This window comes from Nicotiana sylvestris, chromosome 2 (genome assembly GCF_000393655.2).
Source record: "Nicotiana sylvestris chromosome 2, ASM39365v2, whole genome shotgun sequence".
In the NCBI taxonomy this organism is placed as follows: domain Eukaryota; kingdom Viridiplantae; phylum Streptophyta; class Magnoliopsida; order Solanales; family Solanaceae; genus Nicotiana; species Nicotiana sylvestris.
Genome location: NC_091058.1, coordinates 168,673,557 through 168,697,027, shown reverse-complemented (window position 1 = coordinate 168,697,027; position 23,471 = coordinate 168,673,557). Strand labels below are relative to the sequence as shown.

The window sequence follows — 23,471 nt, the reverse complement described above, 5'->3', positions numbered from 1 at the left end:
ATGTAAAGATAAATCTGAGCGAAAACACTGTTCAAAACCCGAAAAATACGCCAGTATATTATACTGGAGTTCCAACATAAGTATGCTTGAACTCCAACATATTATACTGGAGTTCCAGGATAAGTACACTAGAACTCCAGCATAATATACTGGAGTTCCAGCAAGTATAATTGTCCAGTATAATATACTGGAGTTTGGAGCACCGGTGCTCCAGTATATTATACTGGAGTCAGCAAAGTATACCGGTCCAGCATAATATGCTGGAGTTCATACACAGGTGCACCGAACTTCAGTATATTATGCTGAATCGGTCTCTGTTACAGTAAAATAGTGACTATTTTTTATTGACTTCATAAACGCTGACTATTTTTGAATGACCAGTCCGAAAATTGGCTGTGCCGTGCTATTTTTACAAAAACAAAGGCACTACGACCTTATATCTGTAATTCTAAGAAAGAGAAGAAAGAGATTAGGAATATAGTGTTTCAATCGCTTTCCATTGTTGGATCTCCTATTGTGGAGTATTGCCAAGAAATTAGTTGTCACAAAAACATTTATTTACGTCTCTCTCTTTATTCCCTCTGTTCCTTCCGATTTTGAAGCCTTTTTACAAAAATCTCCCATGCTTCTTCACTCAACTTGCTCTCTTTCCATCGCCATACCCTTGTCTATCTCTGCCCTTTGTTTTTACTAACCCTTTCCCCTCCACTTTAACTCTTAATTAATTTCAGTTCTGTTTTGGGGCAATTCATTTTTTCACTATTTCCCCAAATTGAAATTCTTCTACCCCCTTTATCTGGCTCGCATCGCAACTGGGTTTGTTCTACTTTTAGCTTATGCTTTTGTTATCTTTAAAGATTCAATTTTCTAACTGTATTTTTTGGGTGTATTCTTTCTTGCTGGTTCTCTTTGATTTTCTGCTTATGTTTTTTACTGAGATTCTAATTGTTATTAGTGGGCTTTAGCATTTGGTGTTCTACATTGATTATAATTGGTGTGAATTTTCTATTCTGCTGTCACCATCTTAGGGTGGTAGTTTCATTGTGTTTCTTTATTTCTTACAACAATAGCTATGCCTCAATCTCAAACTAGTTGGGGTCAACTATATGAATTTTCAATAACCATTCCGCGCCATTCGGAATGAATAGGGCCTAAATTGAGGGGTAATAGTTGTTAAGGAGTTATATAGCCTATCCCAAACTGTATTAAGAATCAAGAGAAACTAATGTTACTACTGCCTCTGAGAAATCAAAGTAGACCCGGATTAGTTATTGAGTACTCCCTGTCTCATTTATGTGGCTCATTTTTCGTTTTTGGTTTGTCCAAAAAAGAACAACACCTTTCTTTATTTAGAAACAATTAACTTTAAACTTACCATTTTACCTTTATTGAGATGATTTATAGCCACACAAATGTCTATGGTTTGTTGTAGACCACAAATTTCATAAGTCTTTCTTTCTTTGTTAAAATTTGTGTGCAGTCAAACACCACCACATAAATTGAACGGAGGGAGTGATTGGTTTACTTCTTTTTTCTGATAAGCATTTCTTGGTTTACTTTCTGTTTGTTTAAACCTTGATTTAGGGGCAATGTCACAAGGCTATTCCATTGAGTTGTACTTTGACCCTGCGCTGGAAAACCAGGTCCTAAAGGCATGGAATGTATTGGCTCGGCGCCAGATTAGCACTCAGCTTATTGAGATTGAGTCTAGGCCTCACATTACTCTGTTCTCCAGTTCGCTTTTTGATCCTCTAAAACTTGAGAACATTGTAAAGAATTTTGCTGCCAAGCAAGAACCTCTGCCGTTGTCCTTTGGTTCAATTGGAAGCCTCCCGAGTGACAGTGATACTCTGTTTCTTGCTCCAACTCCAACTTTGTCTCTCCTTCAGTTCCATTTGCAGTTGTTTGATGCAATGAAAAAGGAGGGAATTGAAATGGGGGAAGAGTATCGTCCTGACACATGGATTCCTTATTGTGCGGTAGCTGAAGAAGTGCCTACAACTCGTATGGGCGAGGCATTCACTGTTCTGAGGGATTTGAAATTGCCTGTTGCTGGGTATGCAACGGATATTGCACTTGTCGAGTATCCTCCACTTTGTGAAGTGTTCTCATTCGTGCTTGGTAATGCAATTGAACTGTGAAGCTTTAAACATGCAATTCTGATGATTTAGTTTAGGTTTTATCTTTTGAATTCCTCTATATTGCTGTTGTAGAAACTAATCGACATGGTTGAAGTGCTGTTATAGTTTCAAAAATCATCCTTTCTTTTCTCTGGATATTAGAGTCATAGCTGATTTTTTGTTATTGCTTGTAGTTGCAATTGAGAGTTTTCCTAATGTGAGTTCCAGCGCTGACATGCTCATCTTTTTGCATACAATATTATTCTTGGTATGTTGCTGTATCCGTTGTACTATAGGATCGTTATTCACGTGTGCCTTTTACCTTGAAAGTCTTGAATATATGTTTTAGGTATTGAATATTGTGGTCTCCTTTTTTCTTTCTCAAAGCTTTCTTGTTCGTTTTAAATTCAACAAGATTGAGTCGGGTGTGAGGAAAACAAACTAAGAAATGACTTAATTGGTGTTTAAATAAGTGAAGCAAATAAAGATTAGCCAGGATATTGAGTTGACTTAACTCCTAAAGTGCTTAGGACAGTGTGTCATAATAATTGTGCTTCATAGATTCTGGGCTGATGGAGTATCATTCTTGATGGTGATACAATAGTTAATTTCAGATGTCCTCTTAAAACTCTATCAGACAACCAATTCCATTATGTGTAGCATTAAGTTAACTTCTTTTGCATTGAACTAGATGTAAGGAACTTAGGATAGGTGCCGTTAAGAAGAAGGTAATGCAGATTTGTATCCTCTGCTTGCTAGATAATCTGCATCTTATCCTTTGCTTGCTAGGAGTCTTTTAATATATCAGAGATTTATGTCTTTGCCGTAGCCTAGATACATGTCTGAGTTCAAGCCCTGAGATTGGTCTAACATTTTGTTATGAGCTGGCTGGATTGAAGGTCAGATAGATTTGAGTTCAAGTGGCACAGCACCTTCGATCGACCATAGGGCCTATTCTACCCTTACCGAATTCATTCTATTGAAGCGTAACGTAAAAAGCTCCTTCTCATCTTGCATTTCTTTGGTTTGGAAGTTCCAGAATGTTGTCTGTGGATTTCTATAACAAAGGAAAGCCTCCTACCCTAATACTATGCCATTTGATTGAAACAAGTTCCGTGCTGCTCACCACTCCTCGAGGCCAAGGACGGGGTCGAACCGTCATTCCAGGATTTGCAGTCCGATACATTTCCATTATGTTACCTAGCCAAACCCGCCACCTCATGTGCCAAAGTCAAACGGTTGTTCTTCCTTCTCCGCTCCTTCTTTTTCTACATATGCGGCGGCGGCAGAGAAGAGGGGACAACTTCTTTCTCCTTTGCCTTGCTCAATCTTCCTTTTCTGATTGAAAGTAGCAAGCCACTCTACTATTGGTACAGAGGCCAGATAGAAGGTTGCTCATCCAGCCCAGCGGATCCATTGTTTATGCGGCAGTGCAATGCAGCTGAAAAAGGGAAGCCCCTTTTTATTAGTAAGGTATAGGTTGGTTTGGCACGTGCTCATCCAAAAGAAGGATACGTGAAACCTAAGACGGAGAAGGCCAGAATCGAACACAGTTGTTTTGCTTGTCACCAGAAGGAATAACTTCCATAAAGCTGTGTTAAATGCTCTGCACCCAGTTGAATTTAATAAAGAATATTCTGCGGCATTAAGAGCAAGGACTCGTTACAGGGAATTTGGCATTTATGTTCACCTTTACACCTTCATTAATGACCCTAATAATTGACATTAAAGAAGGGGACGATCTTACGACCTCGTTCCTTAGATATAGCTATAAATAGTGAGCTCGGTTTCATTGTAAAAAATTTCCGGTAAACTTACACTACATTTTATACAAAACATAATATAATCTTACTTTCTCACTTTTTGATGTCATTATTGTTGTGTCCGGAAACCTTGTTCCTGGAACTGTCACTTCTGCTGTTTCGTCTACAATTCAAGGCTAAGTATTGTATAATTCTTCGATTATTTTATTATTTCAGGATTAAATTAGTTTACTTGTCTAGAAACCATGTATAAATTCAATTGTATCGTTTTACGGGTAAACAGTTTGGCGCCCACCATGGGGCCTAGACAATCGTGCAACTAAATTGATCCTTGCCTTTTTTACAAACGTGTTTTGATTATTTTATCTTAGAAAGAATCATAAGAAATGGCAGATAACACTATTAACAACACGCACAACCCCGAGATTCAAGGAGACCAGCCTCATTTCGAGGACTCAATCAGTGACACCCATAATGAGGGGAATAGTACCACACTGGTGAATGACATGCAGTGTCCTCGAGAGTTTCGGGAGACAACTCCCGATGATTCTGATGAGGAGCATGTCGTTGACGCGGTAAGGATCTTGCAAGAGCAACATGCAATCATTCTAGGCCATCTCACGCGACAGGATAAGGTTATAACGAAGTTGAAGCAGTTGTTGTCGGGGGCTTCGAATAATGCAAACAGGCGAGATCCAATTCCTCCCGGGTGTTCACGCAAACCAAATAACGCAGAGGGTCGACAACAACATTCCTAGGGGTGAAATTGGCTCCGACGGGGCTGGGTGGAGCGGATCCGGTCTCAATAACGAGTACAATCCTTTCAAGAATGAACTTTTACGGTTTATGAGGGAAATAAACACCCGCATAGACCAAATCATGGGCGCGCCGCTAGTATTGAAAGACCCGAACTCAAAGAAATATACTCAATTGTCGTAAAAGCCAAGTGCAACACCAGAATTAATCCCGAAGCAGTTCAAAATACCTGAAGTGCCAAAGTATGACGGAACTTCAGACCCTCGGGAACATATTACCACCTACACATCGGTGAAGGGAAACGATTTTGCTCCTCATGAAATTAAATCTCTGTTGCAAAAGAAATTTGGGGAAACTCTCATGAGGGGAGCCTTGACGTGGTATTCTTCCATAGATTCATTTGAAATGCTCGCGGACTCTTTCATCAAGGCTTATGTCGCGGCCTGAAAAGTACAGGTCTGAAAGGCCGATATATTTAGGAATGTGCAAGGTGAGTTCGAGTTACTACGAGAATCCGTTACCCGATTCCAGAAAGAAAGAATGTTGCTCTCGGCTGTCCCGGATGAATGGGCAGCTGAAGCATTCACCAAGGGATTGAATCCGAGAAGTTCAGACGCTTCCCGAAAGTTGAAGGAAAGCCTGCTTGAGTTTCAAGCAACAACTTGGGCATATGTCCACAACCGATACGAGTCAAAAATAAGGATCGATGATCAGGTTGGCTTTCCATCGTCGACCAAAGGACGAGAGAAGAATAGAGAAAAATCAAAAGATGACTTCGACACGGACATACGAACATTGAGGGGCCGATTTTTGCCCTACGAGCGGACCGAAGATCGTGATAGAAGCTTCCGAACAACAGACAAGTTCACCGTTGGCAGAAGGACTGATCGTGGTCGGAACAATAGATCACTGCATGATAAAGAAATGTCGGGGTCATGGGATCCTTCTTATCCCAAATTATTGGAATACAATTTCAATGTCAGTATAGTGGAATTGGTGTTAGCCATGAGAAACATCAAAGAAGCATGGTTCCCGAGACTAATGAGATCTGATCCAGCCAGAGGGATCCCAACTTATAGTGTGAATACCATGGGACGAATGGCCATTGGACAAGGGACTACCGACAACTTCGGGAAGAAATGGCAACGTTATTGAAGAATGGTCACCTCAGAGAGTTCTGAAGTGATCGGGCTAAGAACAAATATGGTCATAACAGAGAATGCGGAACCCTCGAGAGTAGGAGAGGAACCCCTACATCAAACGATCAATATGATCTTCGGAGGGAATGAGATTAACAGGGTCACCTTTTTGGCAACAAAGAAGACGAAAGTATCAATAACTCATAGTAAAAGGCTCCGAGAAGATGATATCACTTTTACGGAGGAGGACGCAGACAGATTGCTGCTACCACACAATGATGCACTAGTAATTTCTTTAAATGTGTTAGATTTTAAGATTAAACATGTTCTAGTGGATCCAGGAAGTTCAGTTAATATCATACAATGGAGAGTGTTGGAGCAAGCTAAACTCACCGTAAGAATTATTTCGGCCACAAAGCTCCTCGCTGGATTTAACCTCGCGAGTGTGACAACCTGGGGAGAGATTCTATTGCTCACGAACGCTGAAGAGTAATAAAAATAACCCTTTTCGAAGTGGTAAGTAGTGATATGGGATACAATATCATCATGGGAAGGCCATGGTTACACGAGTGGAAAGTTGTACCCTTAACATATCACCAATTGCTAAAGTTTCCAACGCCCGAAGGAATCAAGCAGATAAGGGGTGATCAGCCTGCAACAAGGGAGATGAATGCAATTTCGGTCTCAGTAGCAAAGGAAAGGAACGCGCGGCATAGCAATTACAGGAGCCGACACCTACTCCCGAACCAGAAGAATTTAGCTTGGGGACAGAGGCATTAGAACATTATTAGGTGCCGAGATATTTCCAAGTTCCAGAAGAGACGGATACAACGAAATCCAAAGCGGAAGAACTGGAGCAAGTTGCATTATTTGAAGAATTCCTAGAAAGGAAATTCCACTTGGGGGCAGGACGACACCCAGAGCTCAGGTATGATTTTATTGAATTTCTTAAATCTAATGTCGATTATTTTGCATGGTCACATGAGTATTTGATAGGCATCTCGATGGAGGTAGTCGTGCACAAGTTAAGCTTGGACCCCAACATACTCTCGGTAAGACAGAAGAAACAATGTATTGCCGAATCCAGGAATAAATTCGTTAAAGAAGAGAAAACCCGCTTGCTTAATATCGGTTCGATCCGAGAGATGACCACCTTAAACATCTGCAAGAAACTTTCGACATCTAAAGAAGCATAATATGAAACTTAATCCCAAGAAATGCGCCTTCAGGGTTAGTTCTGGTAAGTTTCTGGGATTTCTGGTCTCACAAAGGGGGATTGAGGTAAACCCCGATAAAATCAAGGCCATAGAAGACATCCCGGACCAACTGTCAAATGTAAAGGAAGTCCAAAGGCTCACGGAAAGGTTGACAACCTTAAGCAAGTTCATTTTCGGGTCATCAAAAAAATGTTAACGCTTCTTCGCACTGCTCAAAGAGAAAAATAATTTCGAATGGACACCAAAATGCCAGCAAGCTTTGAGGGATTTGAAGTACTTTTCATGCCCTCCATTTCTCTCAAAACCAAAAGAAGCTGAAACGTTGCTAGTTTACCTCGCAGTCTCGGAAGTTGCGGTAAGTGATGTTCTGGTTCGAGAGGACGAAGGTACGCAATCCCCCATTATTATGTTAGCAAAATTTTAACGGGAGCAGAAACTCGCTACCCACATTTAGAGAAATTGGCCTTAGCTCTCCTAGTTGCCACTCGAAAGCTGAGGACCTACTTCCAATGCCATCCGATAGCCGTGGTGACTACTTTCCCTTTGTGAAACATTCTCCATAAACCCAAGCTCTCAGGAAGATTAGCCAAATGGGCCATCGAAATGAGTAAATTCGACATAGAATATAAACCAAGGACTGCAATTAAGTCACAAGTCTTGGCTGACTTCGTGGCCGATTTCAGTCCGGGATTATTGCCTCTGGAAACCAAAGAGGCAATAATGGTGTCAGAATCAACATCAGGGGTTTGGACCTTATTCATGGACGGATCTTCTACGTAAAAGGGTCCGGGCTCGGAATAGTCTTAATCACGCCTTCGGGGGAAATCCTAAGGCAAGCCATCAGAACGGTCCCTTTAACTAACAACGAAGAAGAGTATGAAGCTTTGATTGAAAGACTCGAATTGTCCTGGGAACTTGACTCCAAGGTCATCGAAATCAAATGTGACTCACAGTTGGTAGTAAATTGGGTCTACGGGATCTTTGACACCAAAGAAGAACGCATGCAACAATACGTGATAAAGGTTTAGGCTCTATTGGCGCGGTTCCGGAAGTGGTCGATTACTCATAACCCTAGGGAGGATAATGCAGAAGTAGATGCATGGCAATTTTAGGAACATCGACGAAAATAAAGGGATCAGAGTCCGGGACGGTTGTATAACTAATGAACTTAGTCCTGGATGTGGATGGGTATTATTAAGTAAATTCGACTAATTTGGTCAAGAACTGGAGAAATGAAATCATCGATTAGCTCGAACATAGGAAATTTCCAGAAGACTCTAAAGCATCACGAGCGTTACGCGCGAAAGCAGCACGATATAACTTCAAGAGAGGCCATTGTATAGAAAATCTTTCCAAGGCCCACTGGCCCAGTGCTTAGGGGCATCCGAAGCTAACTATGTCATGAGAGAGGTCCACGAAGGGATATGCGGCAACCACTCCGGCGGCATGACAGATTCCTTGGTGCTGAAATTGGTGCGGGCTGGATATTATTGGCCCTACATGGAACAGGACGCCAAAGACTTCGTACAAAAATATGATAAATGCCAACGCTACGCACCATTGGTACATCAACCGGAATAACCTTTACATTCGGTTCTGTCCCCGTGGCCATTCATGAAATGGGGGATGGACATCATCGGACCGCTGCCACCAGCTCCCGAAAAGGTAAGATTTCTTTTAATTTTGACTGACTATTTTTTAAGTGGGTACAAGCAGTTCTTTATCAGGAGATCAGAGAACGCAAAATGGTCGATTTCTTGTGGGAAAATGTAATTTGCAGGTTCGAAATATCAAAAGAGATAGCATGCGACAATGGGCCACAATTTATCGTGCAAAGGTTACCAAGTTTCTCGAAGATTTAAAAATAAAGAGGATAACATCTTCACCCTATCATCTAATAGAACGGCTAAGCGGAGTCATCGAACAAAGTGTGTATCCAAAACCTCAAGAAAAGGTTGGGAGCAGCTAAAGGCAATTGGCTCGAGGAATTACCTAGGGTTCTATGGGCCTATCGAACAACGGCTAAGTCGAGCACAGGAGAAACTCCTTTTTCCTTTGTATACGAAGCAATGTTAGTCAACTTGGAACTGCCTGAGAAATGCAGGGACATGGCACATGTAAGAATGGTAGCTCAAAATTAGAGAATGGAGCGGTATTATAATCAAAGAGACAACCTCCGTTATTTCAATGTAGGAGATTTGGTTCTGAGGAAAGTAACTCAAAATACCCAGGAGCTCAATACGGGGAAGCTGGGTCCAACATGGGAAGGTCCTTACCGGATTTTAGCTATCACCGGAAAAGGTTCATACGAGCTGGAGAACCAGAATGGAGAAAAGCTGCCCAACAATTGGAACGTGGCCCACCTCAAAAGATATTATTGTTGATGAACATTATCTGATCAAAAAGTATATGCTGTACTCTTTTTCCCTTCGTTCAGGTTTTTGTCCCAATTAGATTTTTCTGGCAAGGTTCTTAACGAGGCAACTATAGAAAGCATACTACGAAGACAACATAAATAAGACCTTTAATAACAAGGAAAACAAGCAAAGATCCACTCGGGGGTGGTTAGATAATCTTTTGCTTTATACCAAATTTCCACTGGAAAGTTAAGTTTGCTATTGAGTAGAGATTACTCGACTGTTCACGAGCACAAACCACAGGAGGGTTGTTAGATAGTCTTTTGCTTGATAGTATGAATTCTTGAGGGGAACAAAGTGTATTACCGAGTTAAGGATTATCTAGCAATTCATTGGTGGAACCTCTGATGATACCAGACTTCCAGTGTTCCAATTCACACTTTTCACATTCGAACACTGGGGGGTGATATGAGGATACGACAACAATGACTGCCACATCGATCGAAAAACAAAAAATCGGAAACACAATTGCATCATCGGGACCAGGGACTGTGCGACCAGCCCCGTATAAACAAGTGGTACAAGATAGCCACAAGTAATGACACTTTCTTTTCAACATATCAAATGTTTACGTACTTTTGAAAATAGAAGGAATTAAGTGAAATGAAATCCTTTTGTTTTTATCTTGTTTATTTCTGAACGATGAACTAACTTTGTCATTTGAAAGTTAAACAAGTACTTCAAATGCTAGTGCCATAATGAACAGGAGACGTCCTATTCAAGAGCACCGTAAACATAAGAGAGACCTCTCTTATAAAAGCCTTCACGTTAAAGGGTTGGTTTCAGAAGAATTGATGCCCGAAATTAAAATGCCTTAAGGGAAAAATACACCCGAAGATGTACATGAAAGGACACAAAAAGTAAACTTGCACAAATACTTGTAGAAACCTTCACGTAGGAACTAAAAATGCTTTCGGAAAAAATACATCCAAGGATGCACATAATAAAACTCAAACAGAAAAACGTGTGCAAAGTTCTTAAGCAAATGCAGAGGTTAAAGACTTGCATGGGTATTCAAACAAAAGTAAGACTCAAACAATACTTGAGCAAAAAGATGTCTTTATTTACAAAAGCAACACAGGTACAAGAATTGGAAAGAGAAAAGAAAAGCTAAACTACAGTATCTTCTGAACTAGGAGGAAGAGAAGTGTTTGCGCCCCCGGTAGAAGTAGATGGATCCACCGATGACTCGACATTTTCCCCAGTTTGGCCTTCAGCATCATCGCCCTCCAATTCCTCTTTAGTTCCCGAGAACTCAGAACCAGAACCAGAAGGGCCAAGAGCATCAGACTACACTGGGAGTCCATTTGTAGCAGCTAATTCAAGCTCACGAGCCCTAGCAATTTCGGCATCAAAATCAATGATAAGTGCTTTGGCCTCTTCCAAGGCTTTTCTCCTCAGGCTGTACATGTAGTAAGTTTTCTCAAAAATGAGGGAAGTCTCTCGGCACTTAAGTTGAGTTGGGTTACCTCGGCAGAAAGGCTTTCCCGAGCAGACCTAATAGATCTAAGGCTAACATCAAGGTCACGGACAATTGAAGTAAAGAGCCTATTATGATCGATAGTTTTCCTGTACTTCTCTTCTAACTGGACATGCTTTGCCCCCGCAGCAACAAGCTCTTCAATTTTGGAGTTCAAGGGTGCCTCTAAGTTAGTCACTCTTTTAGTGGAGGCAACCTTGAGTTCGGTTGCAGCAAGAACGATGTCATGGACTTCAACCCATTTGGACTTGGCTTCGTCAAACCTAACCCTCAGCAGGCCAATTCTTGGCTAAGGGTTACCACCTCTTGCTCGCTTTGCTGCAAACGAGCCTCCAATACAACGGCCTCTGTGGCCTTGGCTTCTAGTTCCATGAGGCGAGCGGCACTTTTCTCCCGCTCTGCTAAAAGCTGTTCCTGAGCAGAAGTAATCTCTTCCTTCTCACGAATCAGCCTCTGAAGGCCCTCAGAATCAAGAAAGTTGGCCTACAAAACAAGAAAGGTAGAACACTGAATACATTCATACAAGAGTAGAAGAAATAACAAAGGAAAAAAGGAATATACCGCTGCAGAATTGTGCATAGCGTTGTTCAACAAACACTCTCCTGAGAGTGCTTGAAGCTTTTCCCAATCTTTCTCTGAAGCCAAAGGATTCAAATAATTATCAAGCTCCACCGGCCTGGATAGCAGGTTGTATCCAGTAGATACTGAAAGAGTAACTTTCCTCCTCCTATGGGGATCTTCAGAAAGGGCAACATAATTTTGCCCCCCAAATTCCCATAAATTTGGGACTGGGGAAGAGGAACACCTTCTTCGTGATCAGATGTGGCCGATGGAGATGATGTAGTAGTTGCTGGTAGAAGAGTGGAGGAAGATGGAAGTGATGTAGCAGTTGTTGGTGCTGGAGAAGACGAGGATGAAGCTGATGGAGTTGAAGGGTGTGAAACAGCTGCATAGAGTATAGAGCTGGTTGTTGGGTGCTCGCCAACCAAAGACGCTAAGGACCCGGTACTTAGCCCCACAGTACCGGGCACAGTAATTGGGGCCCGATAATGGGAGTTGGCATTTTTCTCTAATTCAAACTCCCCACAAAGTGTCGAGGCATCGTCCTCGGTTGGTGTAACTAACTCAACATGTTGAGAATTCTGTTGAGTTGATGATGACCTCCTTCTGTGTAGAGAAGCCCCATCATCACTAGTTTCTCCATCATCGTCAATCATCACGGTGTCTATGATCGGCCCGAGAGAAGGGCTAGTGATCACAACTTCCAAAGATGACTCAGGGGAAATAGTCTTCGCCCTTTTATTCTTTTCCCCGGCCACAGAAAAATGCCTTCTTTTTGGTTACTTGTTCTCCAGACAAGGACTCCGTGGTAAAGAATCTATGCCCGAAGTAGGCTCGGAGACACCTATTCAAGTAAGCACTTCCTGAAGCAGCCTTGTCGTATCAGTAGGATCAACCAAGACGTCCTCCCCGGGAACAACAACAGAACCCGCAGGTAGACCTAATTTCAAGAAAAAATAGAAGGGATCAATCAATTTCCTCACATAAAAAGTTGAAACAAGGTTAGTCTGAATTACCATCATTTTTGGCCTTCTACTCATACTTAATGGAAAGCTCTTTCCACGTATGGGTCTCGGGCTTGGTAACGTCCAAGATCTTTTGGACCAATTGGCTTAAGCCTTCAACCATAGGCGAAACCCATCGATTTGCTAAAACAAGTGAAGGATGGAGGATCAATACGGCTATAAAAAAATATTTTGTAAAAGGAAATATCAAAATAAAAAACTTGCGAGTGCGGTTCCAAGCGGCCGGAAAGGAAGAAGCCGTTACCGGAATAATATCGCTATTGGCAACTACAACGAACCATTCCATACACCCACGATCATTGGCGTCATCCACGGTAGATAACAGAGCATTGTGGCCACGCTTGCAGAGGTTTATTATTCCACCGCGGAAGATCTTGGGAGAATAGAGATTCATCACGTGAGCTAAAGATAGCTCCACTCCCGTTTCCTGGCACAAAAGCCGAAGGCAAGCAACCGTCCTCCACATAGTGGGACTTACTTGTGCCAAACATATCTAGTAGTGGAGGAAAAACTCCGCAATTACGGAATCAATCTCTTCACTCAAAGAAAATGCACCCAAAGTAAAGGGATACGTGTAAAAATATGTAAAACTTTCCTTGGGAAGGGTCACTCGCTCTGTTAGATCAAGAGAAATAATATTCAACTCATGGCAGTGGAAGTCTTCCTTCACAACAGGAATGCTGGAAGGACGGAGGGAAGAAGGGTACCTACTGACGGCCTACGTATAAGGATTAGCAGAAGGGAATTTCTCTTCGAAGTCTTTTGTGGTAATAAGACTTCTAGAGATGATGAAGCCCACCGTTGCAGGAACAGAGTCATAATTCACCGTTACACCTTCATCAATGACCCTCATAATGAAATTAAAGAAGTGCACGATCCTAGGACCCCATTCCCTAGACATAACTATAAATAATAAGCTCAATTATTGATAAGTGGGGATTTTGACTACTTATTAGAGCCCAAAATGTGCTTAATTATATTCTTGAAAACTGATGAAATGTGCTTAAATGTAGGAGCATTGCGAAATGAGTCAAAAAGATAAACCAACTCAAAAAGGAATAAAATGAACTCAAGGACAAAAAGCAGGCAAAAGGCTAAATGTGCGGACCGAAAAATTCCTTCTGCGGCTGCAAAATACAAAAATAATCCAACAGAGGTCTAATGCAATGTGCGGACCGCACAATTATTGTACAACCGCAGAAGACATCGACCACAAAATTATTTTGCAGTCGCAGAATCAAGCCATGCGGCCGCACACAAAATTGTGCGGCCCGCAGAAAGGACATGTGCAGTCGCACTCGCTATTGTGCGGACCACAGAACAAGAAACATGTGGCCGCAATCCAGAATTATGCGACCACAGACCAATCTCCTGCCAAGACTAATGAAGAAGTGCAGACCGCACATAGAATTGTGCGGCCGTAGAACCTCTGAAAGGGCATTTTTGTCCAAAATTTCTAGCTGTGCATAAATAGTCTTTTTTGACGAATTTAGGTCAAGTTTTGAATATCCAAACATCTGTAGCCGTTTTTCTTTATTGGTTTTAGTAACTTTAGCTTACTTTATTGATTAAACACTAGATTTTTATCTTTTAATCTTGCAATATGAGTTTAATTATCATCTCTTCTATAATTTCTTCATTTTCATCTATGAGTCGCTAAAGTTCTAGCTAGGGTTATGACCCAACCCTAGTTTGGGTACCTAATGGGTGTTTGATTTAGGGCTTGTTTACGGTTGGGTGTATAATATTTAGCCTAGTTCTTACTTTAATTGTAGAATTAATGGTTGCAAATATTGATTCAAGCCTATTTGACTTAGTCTCTACTTGAAAAAGAGAGACTAAGTCTAGAAAAACTTGGCTAACAAGAAATTGGGGTGAACTCAAAAAATTGATAGTCCTAATTAAATGGTTTAATCTAGAGATAGTAAAACCCGACTTGAGCATCTATCAACTATTTTGTGAATTACCCATTTGGACTTGAAAAAGCCAAATTGGGTAAAACCACTCTATTACTGAGAGGTATGGAGTGGGTAATTGCGTGTTGATTGCTATATTACTCCCTGCCCAACGAAACTCGCTCTAAAGCCCACAACCCATTAGGCAACCACCTAGGTGGAAGTCACAACCCTAGATCTTTTACAACATGAAAAACAACACCAAAAATATCACTTTAATTTTATATTTGCAAACAATAGCTTAATTTAGAAGTAGACAAAAATAACAAAGAATGTGGAACTGCATTTTGGACACATTATACGCTTAGTCCGAGTATATATCTAATCCCATCTATGTTCCATGTGGATTCGATCCCGACTCCTAGTTGGGTAATTATAATTGCATCGACCACTCCACAACCCCAATTTGAGGTGTGAACTTGGGCGACATCAATTTTGGTGTCGTTGCCGGGGAGCTAAAAACGGATTTAGTTATATATTTGGTTTTGTGTGTGATTTGTCTTCTTTTCCTTCCGGGTTACTAATCTTTTTGTGAAATAATTGTAGGTGATAAAATGGCTCTCAAAAAAAATGATACTCTTGGAAACGTGCCATTGGGGGATGACGAGGATGATGACCAAGTTGATGAGGTTTCTCTTGAACCTCAAGCAAATAGACAAGGCCGACCGCCTCAAGAAAACGTTTTCGTTCCACCCCCACTTCCTCCAAGAGCTAAGGCACATCGGGTGTTCCCGAATGAAGGATACGTAAGTTCCATAGTCCCACCCCGCATTAGGGCGTGAAATTTTCAAATCAAAAATGTTATGCTAACGTTGTTGGAACAACGGGGATTCTTCACCGGGGCTCCGAATCAAAATGCGTACAAGCACTTAAAGGTTTGTTGACACTTGCTAGGGAAGTAAACAAACAAATGTCTCCGAGGATGCTTTGAAATTGAGGCTATTTCCTTTCCCTCTACGGGGGAAGGCATTGGATTGGTTAGAGAGGTTTCCATATCATTCTATCCATACATGGGATGAATTGGCTGAGAAATCCATTTCCAAGTTCTTTTCTCCCGGGCATATGGCAACGCTTAGGGATGAGATTCTAGCTTTCAAAAAAGAATCCAATGAGCCTTTGCATGAGATATGGGAAAGGTACCGTACTATGGTGAAAGAGTGCCCGAACAATGACATGACAGAGGCTATGATTCAACAAACTTTCTAATTGGAATGGTGGTAGTAACCAAGGGATTTGGAACAATCAAAACAATCAAGGAAATTGGAATGGTCAAAATAACCAAGGCAATTGGAGTGGTAATAATCAAGTCTATTAAGGAGGCAATAACCAAGGAGGGTGGAACAACAACAATAACTGGGGGTCGGGTTTTCAAAGGCCCCGATATTTCAATAATCGAGCAACCCACCTCCTTATCCCTCTCAAGATTCGAGCTCTTCCAACAATGATATGGGATGAATTGAGGACATGTTTAAACAAATATGGAGAAGAATGCCGACTCCGATGCTTAACTAGCCTCTCACAACACTTCAATTCGCAATTTGGAAGTTCAATTGGGATAAATATCACAAGCTTTGAACACTCGTCCTAAGGGGGCACTACCAAGTGATACGGTGATGAACACAAAGGGTGGGAATAATACGTCACATGCCATGGCCGTGACTACAAGGAGTGGAAAAGGTGGGGATGCAACCACCTCAAGTCAAATGAAAGTTGTGGATGATGAGCAATAGGTACAAGAAGCTGAGATGCCAAGCAATGAAGTGCAAGAAAATGATGAGGTGAGAATTGATATTGAATACAATGTAGAGGAGACTCAAGAAGAAGTGAACCCGTCTAGGGAGCACATTGTTGACATACCGGAACCGGTAGTGCCAAAGGCAATACCAAGGTCTCCTCATCCATATCCTCAAAGGCTTGCCAAGAAAAATGGTGAGAACCAATTCAAAAAGTTTATTGACATGATGAAGAGTTTGTCTATTATAAGCCATTAGTTGAGGCCTTGGAGCAAATGCCGGGTCATGCAAAGTTCATGAAGGACTTGGTGAGAAAGAAGAGGTCGATGAATTGTGAGACTATAAAGATGACACATCAAGTAAGTGCAATTGTGTACTCAATGACTCTTAAATTGAAAGATCCAGGCGCTTTCACAATCCCTTGTACAATTGGAAGCGCCGACTTTGCCAAAGCTCTTTGTGATCTTGGGATGAATATCAACTTGATGCCCTATTCGGTGTTCAAAACTTTGGGAATTGGGAAACCAATACCTACATCTATGAGGTTACAAATGGCGGATTATACTATGAAGAGACCATTGGGTATTATTGATGATGTGTTGGTTCGTGTTGATAAGTTCATCCTCCCGACGGACTTTGTAATTCTTGATTGTGAAGTGGACTATGAGGTGCCTATTATTTTAGGTAGACCTTTCCTTGCTACGGGTAAGGCTCTTGTTAATGTGGAAGCCGGTGAGCTCACCTTCCGGGTGGGTGATGAAAAGGTGGTCTTCCATATGTGTAAATCTATGAGACAACCGAATAGCAATGAAGTTTGTTTGTTTGTGGACTTGGTGACTGATGTGATTATTGATGATGCTAGTGCCACAATGAATATTGAGAATATTTTGGAAGACGTTTTGCTCAACCTTGATGATGATGAAGAGAAAGATGGCTATGTGGAATGTGTGAATGCATTGCAAGGAATGGAATCGTACCCTTATGAACCCCATAAATTATCCTTGAATCTTGAAAATCGGAAGACTCCTCTAACAAAGCCCTCAATCGAGGAGCCTCCCACTTTGGAGTTAAAGCCATTGACTCCGCATCCCAGGTATGAATTCCTTGGCCGTTGTTATACTTTACCGGTTATTCTTTCCTCTTATTTGACTAACATGCAGGTAAACTCCACATTGGCGGTGCTACAAAAGAGAAAGAAAGCTATAGGATGGATATTGGCGGATATTCGGGGCATAAGCCCCGCCTTTTGCATGCACAAGATTATTTTGGAGGAGGGTGCCAAACCCTCCATTGAACATCAAAGGAGGCTAAATGAAGCAATGCAAGAGATGATCAAAAAGAAGACATAAAGTGGTTGGATGCCGGGGTTGTTTACCCCATTTTTGATAGTTTGTAGACTTCTCCAGTGCAATGTGTCCCAAAAAAGGGGGCATACTGTGGTTACCAATGACAAGAACGAGTTGATTCCTATAAGAACAGTGACCGGGTATAGAGTGTGTATGGACTATAGCAAGCTCAACAAAGTCAAAAGGAATGATCATTTCCCACTTTCCTTCCTTGATCAAATGCTTGATAGGTTGGCCAGTCGTGCATTCTATTGTTTCCTCGATGGGTATTCCGGCTACAACCAAATTCTTATTGCTCCGGAGGCACAAGAAAAGACTACTTTCACATGTCCCTATGGTACTTTCGCATTCTCGCTGATGCCATTTGGGTTATGCAATGCACCGGGAACTTTTCAACGGTGTATGATGGCTAACTTTACCAACATGGTGGAGGATTTTCTTGAGGTCTTCATGGATGACTTTTTCGTGATCGGGAATTATTTTCATGATTGCTTGAAAAATTTGGATAAGGTCCTGGCAAGATGTGAAGAAACGAACATGGTATTGAATTGGGGGAAATGTCACTTCATGGACGAGGAAGGCATTGTCCTTGGCCATAAAATTTCAAGGAATGGTATTAAGGTCGACAAGGCCAAAATAGAAGTGATTTCTAAACTTCCACCCCTACATCCGTGAAGGGAGTGATGAGTTTCTTGGGTCATATGGGGTTCTATCGCCGTTTCATCAAGGATTTTTCCAAAGTGGTGAACCCTTTGTGAAAGCTTTTGGAGAAGGATGCCAAATTCCATTTCAATGAGGATTTCTTGAAGGCATTTGAATTACTCAAGTTCAAATTGACAACTACTCCTATTATCACCACACCGGATTGGAGCTTGCCTTTTGAGCTCATGTGTGACGCAAGTGATGTGGCAGTCGGAGTAGTTTTGGGGCAACGTATCAACAAAATCTTTCATCCGGTATACTATGCTAGTAAGACCATGAACGATTCCAAAGTCAATTACACAGTGACCAAAAAAGAGCTCCTTTTTATTCTTTGCTATGGAGAAGTTCCGCCCGTACTTGATGGGTACGAAGGTGATTGTTCACACCGATCATGCGGCGCTTCGGTACTTAATGAGAAAGAAGGATTTAAAGACAAGGTTAATGCAGTGGGTTCTTTTATTGCAAGAGTTCAATCTAGAAATCTAAGACTACAAAGGTAGTAAAAATCAAGTGTTGGATCACTTGTCTCGATTGGAGGAGGAGGTGAGGCCACATGATGGCCTTGAGATCAATGATTCCTTTCCTGATGAGCATAGCCATTTCAATGACCAAGATGCCATGGTTTGCCGATTTAGCAAATTATCTTATGAGTGGCATTGTACCGAATGAGTTCTCTTCAAACCAAAGTAAGAAGCTCAAACGGAATTGCCTTGAATATTATTGGGATGAACCGTACGTCTTCCGGATTTGTACCAATGGTGTGATATGAAGATGTGTGCCGGAGGAGACTGGGTGATGCGGCTCGCCCTAGGTTAGACGAGATACTAGCAGCTTTAGGCCCACCACCACCATGGATCACAGCAGGGGTTCCCATTCAGCGGAACACCCTCAACTTTGAAGCCAAAGGTTGGCAAATATTTGTCTGCAGCCGGATTGACCCATGCAGAAATGAGAACATCTTTCCTATCCCTCGGGCAGTTTTAGTGGCATCAATCATGGTCGGGTACTTTATCAACATAGGTGCCATCATGTTGGCCAACATGTTAGTGGTTTTCAAGTAGGGAGAGTGTTCCTACCCGTATCCAAACACCCTCACAGAATACCTTACAAATGTGGGAGTGAATTCAAAGCCATTTGATAAGAAGGTTCGGGCAAAGCAACCCTTTTCATGGTACTCTCTCAAGGACCTGAGGAACCCAAAAAACAAGAGCAAGGGTCAGCCAACTACTACTAAAGGATTATCTGGAGAGCATTCGATGGTAGCTACAGCTTCAACAGCCATACCCTCAGCTGTTAGACCTTCCACCTCAGCTTAGCCTTCAAGCAGTACAGCTGCCATACCTCCACCATCATCTGCGGGGCCACTATCAGCTTCAGTGCCGTCATCTTCTACCTATCCACTCACAGAGCTGAGAGTCTCCCATACTCTGGAAAGTATCAACAACTGGATGCTGACAGCTACTGCAAAGATGGTTGACTTATCCAGTGCTGTTTCAGCATAGTCTTCCACCCCTGCACCCCAGACTTCTCCCACAATGGAGGAGACCTTGAAGAAGATTCTAGAAAACCAGCAGATAATTATGAATACTCTGGTGGCACACGGGGGATTAATTGAGGAGTTAGGAAAGCCGACGAAGAAGATGCGGAAATCACAGGCCTCGAAGAAAGCACTTGACAAGCTGACCAAGGAGGTGGACAAAACAACATCAGATGGGGATCTTCCACTTGATTTGTTGATGGAGTCAGCACCAACACCAACACCAACACCATTAGCACCAGAAGCATTAGAGGCACCAACTGGCCACTCTGAGAAGCCAGACCTTGATGCCCACACTACTGAGGCAGTATTACAGATGTTCACCAACCCAGTTACTCTTCCCACCGATGAATGGCGTGACAACCTTCTTAAGAGATTGAGTCTGTTCTTAATGTTTAGGTAAAAACAGTAGTAATGAATAAAAGTTTCAAGCATGCTTCACTTGGTACCAACACATTTAACTACGGCCTTATGGTTAAAAATAAGTTCTTGGCAAGAAATAGCTCTAATTAGTGACCTTTTGACTCTTGTGTTGACTTAAACACTCATCGAGTGGTTTAGTTGAACCATTAGTGATTTTCAATCTTAAATATGATTGTTTTGGGTCCTCGACTCTATTCTCTTTAACAATCCAACAGTGTGAGAGGTGAGATATTTTGTTGCAAATCCAAGTACCCGTGCTCATAGTCTAGAACTTGCCCCGAATGTTTTTCTAGGCGAAATTCTAAGTTTGGCTTTACTTGAGAAATGATTGTAGGCCCTCCTTCATCCAATTTGAAATTTTTCATAGCCCACCAATGTGCTATCCCTATTCAACCTATTTGAGCCTAAGACCTTTTTCATTTGATAACCACGTTACAAGCCTTTACCCGTTTTGTAGTGACCCTCTCTTGGCACCCTAACTTTCCTTAACACTCTTGAGAAATAATTGGCTAAAACATAAGTTTGGGAGAGAGACGAGGAGTTTGAAAGTGGTATCAAGGCACAAAAAGAGAATAAATGAATAAAAGGAAAGGCAAAGAAAAATAAAGAAGGAGCACAAGAAAAATTCAAAAAGAAAGTGAATAAAGTGAAGAACTGAAGTGATTCAAAGAAAAGCAATGATGCAAAGCATGGATAAAACAAAGAAAGAGAAAATGAACATCATGACCGAGAAAGGGTGATGTTAACTCTCTGTAGTTCCCATAAGTAAAAAGAAAATGACTCAAAGAGTCGGCAAAAGATGAGCCAAAAAGAGAAAAATAGAGTGTTTAAGGAAAGATAAATCCGTTTCTGTTCTAATATTTTCTACCCTTGTCCAAAAGCCTTCATTACATTCCGAAAAAGTCCTACATGATTTTAAGCTGAGTGAACTTGCATTAGTGGTGATTTACATGAGGGGCAAGCATATGGTACTTAGAGTCGTACTTGTAACATTCTTTTGAGAGAGATGAGCGAACTTTTCACAAATCCTTGAATTGAGTGCTACATTCTTAAGTGAGATATGCTAACGGAGAGTAGAGGAGGAGGAGTTTGGGATCCACAATGACCTACATAAAAGAGAGAGCTTCCTTGATGAATAAAGTTAACTCTTGATGCTCTAGGGTCACATTGGAACTATTGTGCTTAAAAAGTCAAATCATTGCCTTGTTGATAATCCATAAGTGTTGTGGGTAATTGTTGGTCCCAATTGATGTGTGTTTGATTCACCTTAGCATAGTTGGAAAAGCTCTTAGTTTGTGGAGGTGAGAATTACTTTAATTGTTTGAGGACAAGCAAAAGCATAAGTTTGGGGGAGTTGATAAGTGGAGATTTTGACTACTTATTAGCGCCCCTTTACTTTCGTTTTAGTCCAAAAGTGCTTAATTATACTCCCGAAAACTGATGAAATGTGTTTAAATGCAGGAGCATTAGGAAATGAGCTAAAAAGATGAAATGTAACTCAAAAAGGATTAAAATGAACTCAAGGACAAAAAGCAGGCAAAAGGTTAAATGTGCGGACCGCAGAATTCCTTCTACGGCCGCAAAATACAAAGAGAATCCAATAGAGGTCTAATGCAATGTGCGGTCGCAGAAGACATCAAAGAGTTCAGGTTTAGAGAAGTTCAATTCAAGCTTCAAGGATATGCAGACCGCACAATTATTGTGCGGTGGCAGAATCAATCCATGCTGCCACACACATATTTGTGCGGTCCACAGAAAGGGCATGTGCGGTTGCACTCACTATTGTGCGGACCACAAAACAAGCAACATGTGGCCGTAATCCAGAATTATGCAACCTCAGACCAAGCTCCTGCCAAGACTAATGAAGAAGTGCAGACCGCACATGGAGTTGTGCGGCCGTAAAACCTCTGAAAGGGCATTTTGTCCAAAATTTCTAGCAGTGTATGAGTAGCCTTTTTGACGAATTTAGGTCAAGTTTTGAATATCCAAATATCTGTAACCGTTTTTCTTTAATGGTTTTAGTAACTTTAGCTTACTTTAGTGATTAAACATTAGATTTTTGTCTTTTAATCTTGCAATATGAGTTTAATTATCATCTCTTTTTTAATTTCTTCATTTTCATCTATGAGTAGCTAAATTTCTAGCTAGGGTTGTGACCCAACTTTAGTATGGGTACCTAATGAGTGTTTGATTTAGGGCTTGTTTATGGTTGGGTGTGTAATATTTAGCCTAGTTCTTGCTTTAATTGTAGAATTAATGGTTGCAAATATTGATCAAGTCTATTTGACTTAGTTTCTACTTGAGAAAGAGAGATTGAGTCTAGGAAAACTTGGCTAACAAGAAATTAGGGTGAACTCAAGAAATTGATAGTCTCAATTAAAGGTTTGAATCTAGAGATAGTAAACCCGACTTGAGCATCTATGAACTGTTTTGTGAATTACCCATTTGGACTTGAGAAAGCCAAATTAGGTAAAACCACTCTATTACCGAGAGGTGTGGAGTGGGTAATTGTATGTTGATTGCTATATTACGCCCCGGCCAACGAAACTCGCTTTAAAGCCCACAACCCGTTAGGCAACCACCTAGGTGGAAGTCACAACCCTAGATCTTTTACAACTTGAAAAACAACACCAAAAATATCATTCTCTAGTTTTATATTTGCAAACATAGCTTAATTTAGAAGTAGACAAAACAACAAAGAATGTGGAAGTGCATTTTGGACACATTATACGCTTAGTCCGAGTATATACCTAATCACATCTACGCTCCCTGTTGGTTCGATCCCGACTCCTAATTGGGTAATTATAATTGCATCGACCGCTTCACAACCCCAATTTGAGGTGTGAACTTGGGCGACATCAGTTATCATTGTAAATGACACATTTTCTTGCAAACTTACACTACATTCTATAGAAATCTTAATACAATCTTATTTTCTCACTTTTTGATCTCATTATTATTGTGCCCGGAACCTTATTCCCGGAACTTTCATTCCTGCTATTTCGTCTATATTTAAGGCTAAATATTGTATAATTCTTCGATATTTTATTATTTCAGGATCAAATTAGTTTACTTGTCTAGAAATTACATATAAATTCAACTATATCGTTTTACGGATAAATATAATATTTTGCTCACGTGTCATTGAACCAAAGCTCCGTGAAGCGCAGGGTTCAATGCAATTGCTGAAGCAGTAAGATTCTTTTGCTGGTTTCACTCAGCAGTCTCTCTGAATGGTAATGTTTCCCATTTCAATTCTTGTTAAAACATGAAGTGCTTTATATTATAGTCATGTGG

General features: G+C 41.2%; 2 protein-coding genes across 2 annotated transcripts; both read left to right on the top strand.

The window, feature by feature from the left end:
- Nucleotides 1–472: 472 nt before the first annotated feature.
- LOC104237937 (uncharacterized) lies at nucleotides 473–2,276 on the top strand. Its single transcript, XM_009792171.2, has 2 exons — nucleotides 473–816; nucleotides 1,585–2,276. The coding sequence occupies exon 2, from the start codon at nucleotides 1,590–1,592 to the stop codon at nucleotides 2,139–2,141; it is 552 nt and encodes a 183-aa protein (XP_009790473.1). The 5' UTR covers nucleotides 473–816; nucleotides 1,585–1,589; the 3' UTR covers nucleotides 2,142–2,276.
- A 14,165-nt stretch (nucleotides 2,277–16,441) lies between these two features.
- On the top strand, nucleotides 16,442–17,515 carry LOC138885952 (uncharacterized). Its single transcript, XM_070166962.1, has one exon. The coding sequence runs from the start codon at nucleotides 16,442–16,444 to the stop codon at nucleotides 17,513–17,515; it is 1,074 nt and encodes a 357-aa protein (XP_070023063.1).
- The last annotated feature ends 5,956 nt before the right edge of the window (nucleotides 17,516–23,471 follow it).